The following is a 17,644-nucleotide window of genomic DNA, read 5'->3' as shown; positions in this document are numbered from 1 at the left end:
GAGGTTAAAGTTACTTACTGAAGTTCATATAGTTGGTAAACGGCTGTGTCAGAACTCAAAGCCAGGTCAGATGTGATTGCAGAACCCACTGTAATTTTTTTTGGTCTCTCTTATATGAGGAGGAAAAGCCTTTGGGGTAAGGAAGGCTGTCAAGATTTGCCTAGGTTCCTGATCTGACAGGGATGGCAAATTCAAATGCCTAGAAGAGTCAAGCAAGTAACTTAAGTGAATAAAGTAGGTTGTAGTGTCTGGGCAAATTGGAAAGTACATGCTCCATCTAGAGAAGCACTTGCTCCTCACCTCCAGCTGGTTTTTATCGTGCAGGAATATAGTCTTAATAATGCCAGATCTTCATTTACAAAGCTGGAAATCTGAATTTTTATATGAAATGTTAGCAACTAATTTGAGAAACACACACATATACACATCAAAATTCATCAGGTCCTTGTTGGAGACTTCTGATGGAGGATCTTCATGAATACTGGGGTTGAGAAAGCTTTGAGAAACAACACACCCATCATTTCACTACCTTAATTCTCAAAGCCTCCAGTGCAGATTTCCCAGACACTGTGGGGTCATCTCTGATGGGGAACTCTGAACTTGGAAGAGTAGAGATGTTCCCAGATAAGAGTCCACCCTATTCAATTCCACATCTGACCCGACATATTTTGAGTCACTCTAGCACTTTAGCAAGGTCCAGCAAGTGTCCAAAGCAAAAGACATACCACTTGAAAACACAAGTATGGTTAAGATTTTTGGTTTATTACTAGGTAGTCAGTGACTGAAATATCAGTCTAATTTGGTCTTTTATTTAAAAGGCTGGTCAAGCAGATTTTTCAAGTGAACGACTAGAAACTCCAAAAGACTACACACTTGCTAACCTTTGTATTTTTAAACAAAGATGAAAGGAAAGGAAGGGTAGGCAGAGTAAACAGACCCAAAGCATGTTTTGAAATCCTTTCTGCACCCAAACATCAAACATCAAGAGTTTCCATTTTTACTTCCAACTCTCAGTTTAGGCGACTTCATCATCTAATTGGAGGTTAGATAATGCTTCAGAGAGGTGTCTCAATATGACAGGTTTGGAAAGGTGCTTTTTCTTATGTACTGCCAATTTTCAAAAGAAATGCCTAAGTAGTTATCACTTATATGAGTGGGAAGATTGCACCTTCCTTAAAAAAAATCTAAAAAGAAGCAGACTTTCATAGTAGCCTTCTTCCATTTGCACAATAACAAAAAACTTATCTGATAATCACATTCATGACTTCCTATGGGATCCTGCACAACCAACTTGGGCCTAGAAGAACAGAGGCAGCATCTTGTGATACTGGGAAGTTTCCTTTCTTATTTCAGGCAAATCCCATACTCTGACATTTTTGTTCCTTTTGTCCAGTGTCTGGAAGAACATGGATTCTGATCATTCTCCTCATTCTCTATCCAATCTTGCTTATATAGAAAGTTAAATTTCTTTAATATAGGTGAAAGGCAGGGTGATACAGAAGGAGAAATAGAAGGAGACAAAGTCAGTGTGAGAAGGGAAACAGAATGATAAAATGTAAAGAGGTTTGGCAGTCTGGAGTCTCAGGTTCAAGCTCTGGTTCTGCTAATTACTCACTGTGTGTCCCTGGCTAAGTACCATTCCTCCTAAGAACCCTTAAAGGAATCTGGTGTATTTTAAGGATAAGAGTTGCTCAGTGTTTGAAGTTCAGGCATAACTTTTTGCATTTAAAAACTCTGTAATATGAATAGCACTCCTTTCCCTAAATGTACTGGAAAATAATATAAGTTGTGAAGTTGGGCTGCCTAGATTCTAATATAGGCTCTTTTGCTTACTTTTTCTATAACCTTGGGCATGTTACTTAATTTGTTCTGTGCCTTTGTATTCACCAGTAACATAGGAATGATAACAGTAACTACCTCAGGGAGTTATCTGGAGAAATAAATGAATTAACACATGTGAAACACATAAACACATAGAAAAATCCCTGACCCCTCCAAATCACCTATTTTATTTATTTATTTTTTTACTTTGGTTGTTCTCCTATTTAGGCAGGCATTGACTTGTCCAGGTTTGTAGTAGGCTTTGAGATTCTTAACCACCTTGGAATCTCCAGACTTTTTTCAATAGTTTCTATAGTTCTGCTTTCCAATCCCAATTGTAAATAATCAACTTCTTTCCACCACCCTCTTTATGTCCCTACCCCTCTGTTTTAATCCCCAGGCACTCAGCTATTGGGTGAGGATTAGTGGACTATAATAAGGTCAGTGCATTGTGAGGTCACCCCAGTCACTAATCTTTTGGGATTCGTAGAGGTGAATGACTGGTTAATCTGAGAAGATCTTGGTATTAAACAGTAGTTAGAACCTCATGGTTATAAGCCAGACTTCCTGGGGATGCACACAGCTCTGCTACTTCCTAGCTGTATGACCTGTCAAGTTACTTAATCTCTCTGGGACTATTTGCCAAGGTCTTTGGGAGAATTCACTTAGTTAATCCATGTAAGGCGCCAAATTTTGACACATAGTATTATCATTACTTTTGCTATTATAATTCTTTGCTCTGAGTGGGAAATCACTTTTACAGCATCGAATTTTCCAAAGAAGTAACAGACAGTTAACCCTCAGAACAGGCTCTGACTAAAAGAAACTGGCTTTCTGTGTGACTTTGGTCAAATTTCTTTCCATCTCTCTGCCTCAGGTACCTCATCCATAAAATGACCATACTGGACAAGATGGTCTCCCAGATTCCATGAACTCTAATTTCCTACAATCTCAGGCCATTGATATCAGATTCCCTGTAAAGTTCAGCTTAGATCAAAGCTCAGTGGCCTTTAGAAGTCTGCTTACTGTGTTTTTCTTGGATAAATTATTTTGATATGCGGCTCAGTAAAAACAAAATAACAATATCTTGGTTTGATTAGAGGCAGCAGCCAATTTGTGTGATGCTCCAGTTTTCTTTTAAATTAATTATTTAGTTTAATTACCTGGTGTAAGGTTTGGGCAAAGAGACAAAACTCACTCTCTCTCCCAAATGAGGTTTCAGCATAACACTCAGAAGAGAAGCAACAAGTTCAAATCCGGAAGAACTGAGTTAGTGTTCTAGTTCTGTTGTCAGTTTGTTGTTTCACCCTAAACAAGACTCTATACCTCTCTAGGCCTCTATAAAGCAAAAGGGGAGAAGGGGGAGGGCATCAAAGGTTTAGGTAATCTCTAAGGTCCCTTTTAATCTCCTTGAAGAGCAAAAAGCTAAGGGCACTGCACCGCAATGCATGAAAACAAACTGAGAAGAAGCCAACAGGATGTTCACCAGATAACTCAAATTTTATATATCCAAAATCAAACTCTTGATTCCCACCCCCTCAACACACAAACATGTTCTACCTATAATCTTCATCATCTCAGTAGATGATAATCATAATTTTCACATGGCTCAGATCAAATTTTTGGCAATCAGCCTTGACTCGTCTCTTTTCCTCACAACAAGTATCTCATCTGTCATTACATGCTGTAGGCTCTACCATGAAAACACATCAATAATCCAGTTACTTCTAATCTCCTCTACCAATAATCCCTTGGTCTAAGCCAACATCCTCTCTCACTTGGATCACTTCAGTAGCTTCATTTCCTTGCTTCCTCCTTGCTCTTACAGTCTCTTCTCCATGCAGACAATAAGTAAACAAACAAATGTATAAAATATCAGAAAAAGTGGTAAGTGTTATGAAGAAGAAGAGCCTGTTAAAATATCAGCCAGATCATGTTACTCCTCTACTCTAAATCTCCTAATGGCTCCCCATATCAGAGTTAAAACCAAAGTCCTAAGGAAGATCTGAGATGTCCCTCATCAACTCTGATCTCATCTCTTATCACCCCTTCACTTACTTAAATAAGCCATACAGGCCTCTCTTTTATTGTCCACCATACCAACTATGCTCCTGCCTCAGGCCCTTTTTACTTGTGGTTGCCTGTGTCTGGAATATTCTACCCCTAGATATCCAAATGGCTCACTTCCTAACTTCCTTCAACTCTCTGCTCAAGTATCACTTTCTCAATAAAGCCTTCCCTGACCAACAAATATAAAATAGTCCTTCCCACCATCAGTCTCTATTCCCCACACTCTGCTAAATTACTCTTCATGACACTTATCACCATCAGATATATTCTGCATGACTCCTCTCACTAAACTGTAAACACCATGAAAGGAGGAATTTCTGTCTGCCGTGTTCATTGCTGTGCCTAGTACAGAACTTGATATGTAATAAAAGCTCAGTATTTGTGGAATAAATGCAATCTCTAAGGTAATATGGCAAGGCTGTTGGCAACTGGAACTCCCAGACAATCCAGTCCATCTGTCTGGTGAGTGTATAAAAGACCCAGAAGCCTTAAGAGCTTCATGAATTTCTATTGATACCAGTTAAGGTATTTTTGCTTCTCTGACTTTGCTACTTTCTATCTATGAGCTGAGAGATCTGTATGATTTAAAAGGAGCACTTGATTTGAGGAACAAAGAGTGGGGCTGAAATTCCAGCTCTGCCACTTTGAAGCTGTTTGACTTTAGACATGTTACTTAACTCCTCTGTATATAATATTTACAATAGGAATGACAGTATTATAATAGTATGAAGAGTATTATAATACACTAAAACCTGGCTACTTGTATAGGGTAGAAATGGGGATGAAATGCAAGAATGGAATACGAAACCACTCTGCAAACTGTAAATTGCTACTGGGATATGTCTAATGTCACTCTTCCCCGCTCCACATTTAGAAATGGATATTGAGGAATCAAATAATGTAACTAAAAATGTTTCGCACTTTGGGAATGAACCTCCCAGATAAAATACCAAGTACCACAGTAGCTTATTTATTGTCTGGTACAAGGTGGTTCTGGCTCAATTTATCTTGTGACAGGTTAAATCAACCAAAGACCAAAGGAGGCCAATCATTTCCAGGTAAAAGCTACCACAGGACACTTGCAGTCCCCCCTAGCGGCCAGATAATGGGACTACACTTCCATAAACTAGGAACCTACTCAACTTGTAGAAACAGACTCTCAGACATAGTAAACAATCCTATGGTTACCAGGGAAAGGGGGTGGGAAGGGATAAATTTGGGAGTTTGAGGTTTGTAAATGTTAGCCACTATATATAAAAATAAGTTTAAAAAGTTTCTTCTGTATAGCACAGGGAACTATATTCAATATCTTGTAATAACTTTTAATAAAAAGAATATGAAAACGAATGTATGTATGTATATGCATGACTGGGACATTGTGTTGCACATCAGAAATTGACACATTGTAACTGACTGTACTTCAATAAATTTTTTTTAAAAAAAAGAAAAGAAAATAGAATCCATAATTAAGGGTGGGCCATTTTATTTATTTATTTATTTTGAAAATGATTTATTTCTTTTTAAATTATGTATTTATTTTTAAAAATTATTTATATTTTAAAATATTTATTTATTTGTTTATTTAAGAGTGAGCCATTTAAAAATGTTATATCACTTATAAAAAAGTTTTCATGTTCCATTTGCTCCCAGAATTATTTGATTTGTGCTTCTCACTTCCCTCCCTTAACCAACACCCTGAAACCCCATTTATACAGAACTTCAAAGCAAGCCATCATGATCAATGGAAAGTTTGAGAGCAGAATAATAATTCTTGATCTGACCACCACACTGGGAATCTTCATTGGCTCTCATTCCAAACTTCTTGGACCCATCAATCACCTTGGATGTTATTTAGTTCCTCATGTATTGCAGACTTACACTGTCAAAGACATGAAAACACGTTCCCAGAAACATATAGCCAAAACTGAGGAAGAAACTAGTGACTAACTTGACTGAGGTAGCACTGTTGAAAAAGCAGAAATAGATTCCAACCCCTTACTCAAGTTCACTCTTCATTATCTTTGTAGAGTACCACCTCCTGGTGTCTGAAATATCCATCGAGACCTATAATCTATTGCTTGAGTTAAACCATGTCCCCATCTACTACATAAAGGATAAGACATAGCCACAGGTAATACTGCTGACCACTTCAGCCTACGTTGATCCACTTCTTTTCGAATGTCTACATTTTATAAATATGTACCACACAATCCAGCATCTCATCATACTGGCATCATGGTGTTGCTATTCTATTTTTATTTTTTGTTTTAATGACTATAAGTTCCTTGAGGGCAGTGATCTCAAGGTTCTCCCTCAATTGTGTTCTCTTTACCCTGATTTCCTACCATACAGCTGGGTATATAGCAGGTGTTTAATGAAAGTGGTTCATTGATGGATACTTTTTAAATAAATCAGTTTATTAATGTCATTTCTAAAAACAACTAGGTCACAATAGGAACTTTTGTTTGATGGCCTGCAGTTCACTTACCATTTTCAGGACACAATAGCTATAGCTGATTAGATTTGATCCTTAGTCTATAGTGTTAATGAGACCAAAGTTCAATCTTTTTAAAGGTGAATTTATCTCTTCTTTATGGCTATGGAGTGCATCCCTAAAAAGAAGCCCAAGTTATACAAGAGTATATGAACCACTTCTTCACTTACAAATACACACCAGAAGGAGCAATGGCATTTACTTTATCCAAAGGACAACATATAAAAGCATAAAATTATGACTCCAGCTGTTTACACAAACCTAAACATAAGCCAATTACAGCTAGTGATTTCTCTGGCCTAATTTGAGTTTGTTACCTATTCATTTTAGTTTTCTGCATAGAAATTATTATTCCTCATCCCCTAGCTAATAGCACCCAAATCTAAGTACTAGAAAGAGTACTAACTACATAAACCTTAAGTTTCTTTCTTACTATTCTCTAAAGACCTGAAAAATTTAGAGACCCTCTTCTATTCATCTAGAAAAGGGCTGGCATTATGAACTCTAATTTACAGCTGAGGAAAGTCGAGGATAGTATCCTTATGTGGCCTTCAGACAGGATGAAATGAAATATGCTTTTAGCACAATAGCAGAAACTTTCTGCCTCTTGAGTCCCAGAAGTGTTCAAAACTCAGGTACTTTCAGCAACATTGCAGGATACAACGTCAATAAACAAAAATCAATTATATGTCTATATACTGGCAAGGAACAATTTTAAAAGAGTGTTAAGAAAATTCCATTCATAATAGCATCAAAAATTAAAATATTTATGAATTAATTAAACAAAAGAAGTGCAAAATGTATAGTCTTAAAACTATAAAACATTGTTGAAAAAAGTGAAGATGACATAAATAAGTGGAAAGACATCCCATGGCCATAGATCAGAAGACTTATCACTGACTGTTAAGATGGCAACACTCCCCAAATTGATCTACAGATTCAGCGCAACCTCTAGCAGAGTCCCAAATGGCTTCTTAGTAGAAATTGACAAGGTGATCCTAAAATGCATACAGAAATTCAGAGGACCTACAATAGCGAAAAACAATCTTGAAAAAGATCAAACTTAAAGGACTCACACTTCCTTATTTCAAAACTTATTAAAAACCTACAGTAATTAAGACACTGTGGTATTGGTACAGGATCAGTTCAGAGTCCAGAAATAAACCCTCACATTTATAGTCAACTGATTTTACACAAAGGGTGCCAAGATAGTTAAACATGAAAGATTCAACAAATGACGCTGTGATGAATAGATACCTACATAAAAATTAACTGAAAATTGATCAAAAGCCTAAATTTAACAGCTAACACTATAAACTCTTTAGAAGAAAACCTAAGTGTAAATTTTTGTGACTTTAGATTAGGCAAAGTCTTCTTAGATATGATAGAAAAATCACAAGTCACATCCAAAAATACAGATGGGACTTCAAAATTTAAAGTTTATTCTTCAATAAGTATCATCAAGAAACTGAGAAGACAACTCATACAATGTGATAAAATATTCACAAATCATAATTTGTTATAGGATTTGTATCTAAAATATATATTTTTAAAACTCTTACAACTCAAAAATAAAAAAGACAAATAGTCTAACTAAAAATGAACAAAGGATCTGAACAGACATTTTTCTAGAGAAGATATACAAACAGCCGATAAGCACATAGAAAGATGATTAATATTATTAGTCATTAGAGAGATGCAAATCAAATGCACTTTGAGATACCACTTCACACGCACTGGGATGCCTATAATAAAAAAAAAAAACCCAATAACAAGAATTGGCAGGATGTGGAGAAGTTGGAACCCTCATACATTGCTGGTGAGATTGTAAAATGGTGCAGCCACTATGGAAAACAGTTTAGGAATTCCTCTAAAAGTTGTACACAGAGTTACCATATGATCCAGAAAATTCACTCCTAGGTACATACCCAAAATAATTGAAAACATACGGTTACAAAAAACCTGGTACATAAATGTTCATAGTAGTATTCATAGTAGCCAAAAGGTGGAAACAACTAATGTCCATCAACTGATGGATAGATAAAATGTGATACATCTGTATAATGGAATATTACTTGGTTGTAAAAAGAATGAAGCATTGATATGTGCTTCAGCATGGATGAACACTGAAAATATTATTCTATGTGAAAGAAGCTAATCACAAAAGACACATACTGTGTGGCTCCATTTATAGGAAATGTTAGAATAAGCAAAACTACAGAGATTGAAAGTACACTGGTGGTTGATAGTTGCTCAGAGTTGGGGTGGGGTTTGACTGCTAAGTGATTAAAATGTTCTAAAATTGTGATGATGGTTGCCCAGCTCTGAATATAATAAAAACTATTGAACTGTATACTTTAAATTGTTGAATTACATTATCTATTGTGAATTATGTCTCAATAAAGCTGTTATTAAAAAATAAAACTGAGATATTGCATGATTGAAATTGGCAGTATTCTCAAGTAACCAGCATTTTAGAGCTATAAGCTTATCTAGATGAGCCACTCTCAACCCTGCTTTAGCCTGTAGGGTGGCACAAGAACTGATGTGAGAGAGACGGGGCTCATAAGTGTGCAAGGAATTGTGCCTAAATCACAACCTAACGTTTCTATGCAGCAGCCACTGAAAGTAGCCCTTAATGAGCAGAAATCTAAACACCATCTCTCAGGTGGGAAACCTCAAGAAAAATAGTTGGGAAGTGCTGCTCTAGGGAGGTTTCCCTACATAGCAAACAAATGCTATAGAAAATGTAACTACTTCTACTCCCTCAACTAGCAAAGGGGTGTTGGCTAAGCACCCTCCTGGCTTACTCAAACTTACATGAGTGCTAGTGAATAAACCAGAAGATGCTGGGTCTTATCTTTGAAAATGGTGCTATGTAAATATGAGATTTCATAATTCTCTTTAATAAGACAAATACCAACCAATACTGATGACTATGGAACTTTACAAGCAATGAGGGGAAAAAAAAGTCACCTTTGCATCTAGAATGAGGATAACTTATTCTGAATTCAACATATCAGAACTTGATGGAATGCTGGCAGGCAAATTCTGAGGTAGAATAATTTCTTTAATACCTTTCTTTGTTTTCAAATTATTAATTTACATACAGTATCACCGTATTAGCCCAACTGGACATTTCTAGCAAGCACTGTCACACACAGATTATTAGGTACTACTTGTGAAAGCACGCAGAAGTCCGACCCAGACATAGCTGTCTCAGTGGGGAGAGGGTCCAGTTATTCTCAGGTTTTGAGAAAAGGTTGCCAAAATAGCCAGTAGAGAGAGAGATACAGAGATCAAGAAACAGACAGAGACAGCAGCCAGCAAAATACTCCATTAAATCGCCAAGTCCTCAAGCCATCTAGTTCAGCTCCCTCAGCAACTGTTGAATCAGGCTCTAACTTCAAGGTAAAAAAAAGCCCAGCTATTCATTTTGCAATCTCCTCAAGTCATCTAGTCTTAAAAGAGAGGTGCTAGGGTTGATCTGATCTATTACTCTCCAGATTAAAAAAAAATCTTTAGAAGCATGCCACAGGTGTGATGAGAAAAGTATCCTGAAAAGTAGAAAGAAGAGTCTATATTTAAATGTCAAAAGCATGAAAGAAGTAGAATGAAAGAAAATCAGGGACAGGCAGCAGTTGAGGAAGCTGCAGACAAAGAGAAAATGGTGGAGGCAGGGGGTAGGGAGAAGTTTCCTTTTCCCTCTCCAACAAACCTCACAAAACTTGATTTATTTTTATTTGTTTGTTTGTTTGTTTGTTTGTTTGTTTTCAGAATCATGATTTCAGGCTTGGTTATGAAATAAGCCCCTTGTTTATTACACCCAGCTGGCATTCTGCTCTTTGCTTGAGCAGAGTTTCAAATGAAACTGGTAGTCTTGATATCACCATAAAAATTAGTGATAATAAAATTGTCAATGTCCCTAACTCCAACTTACATAATCCCACCAAAAGCAGCCACACTATCAGTAAGAGTGTAGAGACCAAAGAATTCTTTGTTTTAAACGCATGTACTTACACTAGACGAGAAAATTACTACAGGGAGGTAAAACACTTAAAAAAGAAAAATAAATGTGTCAGCAAATTAAATACATTATATCAAAGTTTACAGCTCAAAGAATGGAAGTCTGATGAGGCAAAATTTGCACAGGCATGAAAGCACCGTAAGTGACCCTGCAACTGGAAAGATGTAAGCGTCTTCAAAAATATATTTCACTGATGTTAACCTTTGGCCTAGCTGAGGGAGATACTCTGTGGACAACCAGGAGAAGAATTCTATCATTGCTACATCTTGCACATATTTCCAAATGGGGTATCACTCAGGGTGGCTATTTGGTCCTCAGGTTCTGATTACTGGTACCCAGACAGAGCTCACCAGCTACTTGCTGATGGTGAAGAAAAGATGCTTCTTTCCAACATATTGACCCTGTAGGCCTACGGACAGAGAGCATCAGTCACAAAGCAAAACTCTGCTTTACAAAACAGACAAACTGCTCCTTGCAAGACAGTCATAAAAAGCTGCTTGATAACTGCAGAGGGGAGAGGAGATGGAAAGGGGAATTAATAAAATGACTTCTTTTGAAATAACTAGTAGAGAAAGGCAGGAATTGCCAATTTCAAAGCACTACTAAAATACTACCTATTATGAAGCCAGAACAAGTTACCAATAGAAAAATTTAAATATTCTTTTTTGCATATAGATAATTTATTTAAACCCCAACTCTAATTCCTGCACAGGCTCCCCTTGGTTTCATCTCTTAGAATAAATATTTGTCATATCATTATGCTGGTTGCTGGGATATTAAGGCCTTCTGTCAAAAGGGACAGTGGTCAATTAACAAAATTGTAGTCTTCTTCGAACTCTGAGAAAAGACAGTTCCACAAAATATTATCAGAGTTTCACACAAACCCTATCACTTTTTATTATTCCTTCTGTTCAAACAACATACTGAAGTAAGTAAAAATAAATAAAAGACCACCTTAGACCTCTCTCCTTTCAGCAGAAACATTGTAGATGTATAAGAACACAGAGTTATTCTAGAAATTACTAAAGTTAAAAAAATACAATTAAATAATGGGTATGAATATACACACACAACTGGAAAAGGGCGGAATCCAACAGATTATTAGAAATCTCTAGAAGGTTGAGATTTTTAAGTTGGCATATAATGTATGCAATGCAGAGAGGGTGGAAGCTCTAGCTTCGGCTAAAAAAAAAAAAAATCCCTTCCCTTTCACCAAATTGTGTCCCTACAAAGTGAAGGAAAGAAAAGGAAAGTAAGAAAATGTCAACTTTTAGATTGAGATTTGCTGAATTCTGATGAAATTGATAAATTATCAAAAAACTGATTCTAACTAGTTGAGGTCATTAATTTATGCAGGTCTTTGTAATAGAGAAGTTTTTCCATGAAGACGTGGCATAAAATCACTTAGTTTACTGCACACCTGATGGGAAGAACTTTTTGCTTTCTATAGCCACTTCCTGAAAATTTATGTCTTTGAAAACACACAACTCTTAACAAATATGTGGACTCATTCATCTCTTCCCTGTTAACTGAGTTACTTGGGGATCAGAGGCAGCATACAGAAGAGGGAATGTTCCAGTGACTGAGGAGGTCATGAAGCACCTTAGATAACCCCCTCCTAAAAGTTCACAGTAGAAGAGAGTCCCACTGACTAGCCACAGCCCTAGAAAAAAATTATACTCTAGCAAGTAAATCTGTTCTTATAAAATGAAGACCTTTTGTTCCACAGTATAACCACATTGCAATTAAAAAAAAACTTAAGTTAACTGGAAAAGACTGACAATATAAATTAACCCTTTGAAAATCCTGTAAGCCAAATCTTAAAAATCTAAAAAAAAAAATGTAAAGCCTGGTTAGAAGGTGTTTTTTCAATAGCCCTGAAAATAATAGTTTATGAAATCCTATCCTCCTCTTTCTTTCTTTTTTAACACTGTACTATCAACCTTCCAAGAATAGAAGCATCAGTGAAAGGAGGCAAATTGTTGTATTTAGGTCTCCATACAAAGATGTTAAGGCTAACACATTTTGGGAAAGTCACAGATAAAAGAAAATAGCTACAGAAACACAGAATAAGGCACAAGTCCATGAAGACATCAGCACCCAGTAGATCTGAGGAGTTAGTTCCTCAGTCAGTATTCCCTCTCTCCTGGAGATAAATTAATATCTTAGTTTGCTGGGGAAAAATATCTTCAACATGGTCTCCAAAAAGCTTAACTGTGGTAAGGAAGAATTATTAATAGGCAAGACAAAATTGACTGCCACTTTTCTTGTGTCCTAATTAAAACTGGACAAGATTATCGATCATAGGTCCCTAACAGTTTTTACTCAATTTGTTAGAGGTAACATATCATGTTTTAAAATGTAAGCATGTTCTTAAAATGAAGGAATATACTGAAGAGCCTTATTCCTCTCTCACAAAAGCAGATTTCTGAGCACACCGGAATAGCAGGAAATCTTTGACAAATTTTTCCCAACACTTTTATAAGCCAGACTTAAGTCTGGTTAAATTGTTCGTTAAAAGAACGTTACCCTCTTTATAAATCTAATGCAAATTTGAAGTAGGGAACTGTGGATTACAACAAATCCACAGAGAAAATAAGCACTTTACAAGAGAAAATCAACCCAAGCATTTAGTTCCAACATAGTCCACCTGTGAGGGCAAATCCTGCCCATTGTTTACCAGGAAAGTTGTCCTTTGCTTTTCCCCTACCTTTGCCTGCTCTAACCGTGCCTGGCTGAATTCTCTCTGCTGACCTCCAACCCTGTGGCAAGTCCTCAGTTGTTGCCAGTAAAGGGACTTCACCCCTTCTTCACACAGCAGCCCTCAGAACCCAGAGACCACATTCTTCCCATAACCCCGTACTCCACTTCATCTCTTTGGAGGAGGCGGGTTGAGAAAAGCTTGGGCCAGTCATTTTGCTTCTTGTCTGCCAAGACCATCCACAGGCTGGGACAAAGCCTAACAGAACTTAAGAGGAGAAAGTGCCCATATTTCTTGTCCAGGTTATCAGATTTGGGGGAGGGAAGAAGAAAAAGTAATGGAGGGCTTTATTTCAGAATGTGGCCCTTGCGACTGGATTTAAATTTGGACCCTATGGGACATGGCCTACCAAGCGGCAGGGAAGATTTTAACAAGCTGGGGGACGGGGTTGTCAAGGAATCTGGAAGGGCTTGCACCAGCACCCAGGGCTCAAAACGGTGGAGATTAGGACACACATTGGGGATTCAGAGAGGGAAGGTCCAATCTTTGGTAGGCCAGGAGACCAGGGAAGGCTCCAGATTTAGGGCGGCCTTTTCTATTGAACCCTGTTGAGCTCACCCAGGAAGAGTGTTCGCGCGGGAAGGATAGGACTAACTCCAGGCGTAAGGGCATTTTAAAGAAGAGAAACTTACCGCATGTCCCCATAAGGTCCAGAATAGCTCTCCATCCAGGGGCCCATCTCGCTTTTGACACAACTTGGACTTGGATAGGGCACTCTGCTCACTACGCCGCCGGAATACCACACATCGGGTGGGGGGAAGTCGCCTTCTTGGCCCGCCAGCCCTTGAGGTGGCCGAGTGTAGCCATACGGGGCTATAGTCCCTGCCTCGCCTGCGCTGCCACCCCCACCTCCGCCACAGGGCCCATACAGCTGGCCTTCTTCGGCTGTGAAGAGAGTGTGCCAGGAAGAGGAGGCGGCGGCTGAGGGTGAGCCTGAGCCCGGTCCTGCTGCACCCCCGCCGTGCAGGCTCGCCAGGTCCCCATAGCGGCATTGCGCCGCCGCGGCCGCCCAGGCGCTGCCATAGTCCAGCGGGTTCTCTAACTTGATGCGGGCATGAGGATGGGGAGGTGGCGGAGGGGGCGGGGGTCCGGCCAGGGCTAGCGGAAAGTTGTAGTAGTCGCGACTCTGATAAGCTGCTACCTCGTCCAGTGCTCCAGACTTGTAGAGAGACAAGGTGGATGGCAGCTCAAGCGTTCCGGAGCCTCCTGCTTCGCTGCTGCCAGAGCAGCCCAGGCTCTCACTGTCCGGCCCTTTGGTGTAACCTGCCTTGAAAGGGGCATACTCAGCATTCTCTTCGGTGCCCTTGCCTGGGCCATCACCCAGCAGAGAACCTTTGCATTCGGCCAACGGGGCACAAGGAGTAGGACGCACAGCTGGCGGAACTCCCAGGAGCGGGGCGTACATGCAATCCCCCCGAAGCTGTTCCCCAGGACTCAGATGCTCCAATGCCTCCACACCCAAGCCCATGGACACCGACACTGCCTTACACAACTCCTTGGCGCTGTCCGAGATGGTTGAACTACCCCCTAGGTAACTGTCCTTGGAGGAGATGGGAGCCCCAGTGGCCTCCCTCGCTCTCCCGCTGCTGCTGCCTTCGGATACCGATTCCTGCTGCTGCTGCTGCTGCTGCTGCTGCTGCTGCAGAAGTTGCATGGTGCCGGCCTCGCTCAGGATGTCTTTAAGATCAGCGGAGCAGCTGCTTAAGCCCGGGAAAGTGGGGCCCAGCAGGGACAACGTGGATGGGGCAGCTGAGTCATCGTCGCCCGGAGGTGCTGGCCGTTGCTGCTGCAGCCCCTTGCCTGTGGCCGAGGCAGCTCCCGGCCCTGGGACGCAGCCGCTCTCCGGGTGGCCCTCGGGGACTGACTGCTGTTGTGAAGGCTGCTGTTCCTCGTCCAGGGCCAGGTAGCCCGTGGGGCCTCTGCTCTGGACTTGTGTAGAGCCATCCTCACCCTGCTGCTGCTGCTGCTGCCGCTGCCGGGGACTGGTCTCCTGCTGCTGCTGCTGCTGCAAACCGGCGCCGGGAGGTGCTGCGCTCGCGGCCTCAGGGTGCCGGGGACCCGGGTTCTGGATCACTTCGCGCACACTCTGGAACAGGTTCTGGAAAGCTCCTCGATAGGTCTTGGACGGCGGCCGAGGGTAGACCCTCCCCAGCCCTAACTGCACCTCCATCCTTGAGCTTGGCTGAATTTTCCACCTAATTCCTTTATCTTGCCTCCCCTTCTCTTGCTGAGAAGAGTTCAACAGGCTGAGATGCGTAGTCGCTGCAGCTAGTTGCCCACCTGCAGGAAGCTCCTGGAAAGGAAACTTGCAGGAATAACCACTCAAAAGCGTTCTGACAGCCTCAAAGTCTCGTGAAGAGGGAACATGCGCTGGACACGATATTCCTTGGTAGGCTCACAATCTGTTCCTGAACACTTGGAGGGTAGGTTCAAAAGATGCTCAAATCTTGCAGGGGAGTGGGGAGGAGGAAAACTCTCCGCCTTCAGAATTCCGTGTCCACTGAAGCAGGTGCAAATAAGAACCAGGTTATTTTCTTTTTGTTTTGTTTGGGTTTTGTTGTTTTTGTTTGGGTTTAGGTTTGGGTTTTGTCTGTTGCTTTTTGTTTGTTTGTTTGTTTGTTTGTTTGTTTTCTTTTTCTATTTTTTTGAGGGGGGCGGGGGTTGCTACTTAAGTCCTGACTGCCTTTTCATCGTTTGATCTCTGGCCCCACAAACTGGTGGGAGTAGGGAGCGGCGTGCAGTGGGAGGTGGAGACGGAGTGAGAGGAACCTGGGGGTTCGCCCTGCGTACCGCCTAACCGGCCAGATTCTGGCTGCGGTGCTGAAGTGGCTCCCCGGTCTCCTGGCTCCCCAGAGCAGTCTTCGCAACGTGCAGCTAGCTCGCCTGCTCCCAGCCAAAGGGAGTTACCTCCTGCAAACTCGGGCTGGCCGCGCTGGGTTGACTGGGGGTGGGGGGTGGGGTGAGGGGTCAGAGAGGAGCGGGCGGAGGCAGCAGCAGGAGAGGAGACCCTGGGGGGGGGCGGGGTGGAGGGGAGGAGGACAAAGGCAGCCGTCAGTCCTACCCGGCACTTTCTTCGCTTCCTCCAAGTCTGTAGCAGCTTTTAAAAACTTCACCGAAGAGGAGAGGGCAGCTCCGGGGCGGCGGCTTCGAAGCCGCCGCGCTGCAAGAGGCGTTGGCTGTCGCCAGAGCCGGCTGAGGTTGACGCGGTGCGTCCCTTCGGCTCCTGTCCCGCACTGAAGCAGCTAGCTCGGTCGCTTTCCTTCTGTCGCCTTCTCTACCTTCAGGCTTGCTCCGGACCCTCCGGCTCTCGCAATACGCTGGCTCCCCGGGATCTCGGAGGGGGCGCTGGGAGGTGGAGAGCAAATGCAACAGTTTGCGAGTCGGGTCCCGCCCCCGCCGGGCCGGCCTCCTCGCCTTCCCACCTCCTTTCTCCCTCCCCTCCCCTTTCCTTTTCTCCCCTCCCCTCACTGCGCGCTAACGCCGGGTGGCTTCGGAGAAACAAGTGCTGGCGCAGCGTGGGTGAGGGCAGGAACGGATTGCTCTAGCCCAGGAAGACCCCAGCTCTCTGAGTACCTCCTGCTTTCCTGGACCCGGTTTTAGGCGCCAGGGCTGAAGCTTTAATCCGAAGCTTTTTTTTTTTTTTTTTTTGAGGGCTACCGCTCTCTTGGAGGCCAGTACTTACCAGATTTGGTTCTGAAGTCCAATCTCAAACAGACATTGTGCACGTGTGGGAGAGGGGAGGGAGTAGGGGCGACAGAAGTTTAAGGGAGCTAGGGGATCTTGTTCAGCGAAGGACTATGTTCAAGGCAGGCACACAGAGAAGCACAGACGGGAGGTTCTGTACAGACTGAGGAACAAGGTATGACCAAGCCAGCCTATACTTGTTGAAACCTTTCAGATTTTTCCATAGGATGGGCCCCATTGCATGGTGCCAGTTGCTCCAGGAACCCTCTGCCTGGGAACTAGAGGTAATCTCTCTCCTCTTCTCTTCTTTTTTTCCTGTCTGGAATTGCCTCTAATAACACACTTCTCACCCATCCAGACATACAAAGGCAAGATTACCCAGAACAAAAGGCAAACACGTAAACACCAGAAACACTTGTCATGCACATAGAAACTTCGATTTTGTGCAGGGTTTTGCCGGCATTTTCCTATATACAGGCGTTTGCTTTTCCAGTTTGCCTTTGCATATTTTAAGCTTGCAAATGATATTATTCAAGAAATGGAACCTACATAGGACTGCTTTTCTTCCTCTTGATGTGCGGTAGGAGTGGCAAGTGATGTGGGCTATTGCAATTGTTCCTTTTTGGAGGAGGTCCTGTCTTCCCTGTGTAAAGATGGAAAGGCAGGTGGGAATGGAAGAGTAGAGAAAGCAGAAGGGTAGACCTATAAGGAAGGAGGTTTCCCTTTGTGTCAGCAGAGGACCTGGACCTCCCTAGCTTTGAAATTCCTTAGACTTTTGGATCTGCCG

General features: G+C 41.7%; 1 protein-coding gene across 1 annotated transcript in view; it reads right to left on the bottom strand.

Annotated features, from left to right (window-relative positions):
• The window catches only part of AR (androgen receptor), a 192,728-nt gene extending 176,256 nt beyond the window's left edge, over nucleotides 1-16,472 (bottom strand). The window contains exons 1-2 of the mRNA XM_072956528.1: nucleotides 16,235-16,472; nucleotides 13,806-15,673 (exon numbers count right to left, since the gene is read on the bottom strand). Of these exons, the coding sequence (XP_072812629.1) occupies nucleotides 13,806-15,343 (1,538 nt within the window). The 5' untranslated portion in view covers nucleotides 15,344-15,673; nucleotides 16,235-16,472. The remainder of the gene's footprint in view (nucleotides 1-13,805; nucleotides 15,674-16,234) is intronic.
• Nucleotides 16,473-17,644: the final 1,172 nt, after the last annotated feature.

Source organism: Vicugna pacos, chromosome X, assembly GCF_048564905.1.
Source record: "Vicugna pacos chromosome X, VicPac4, whole genome shotgun sequence".
Classification (NCBI taxonomy): Eukaryota; Metazoa; Chordata; class Mammalia; order Artiodactyla; family Camelidae; genus Vicugna; species Vicugna pacos.
The sequence above is the reverse complement of the archived record's forward strand: the minus strand, read 5'-3'. Positions and strand labels throughout refer to the sequence as shown.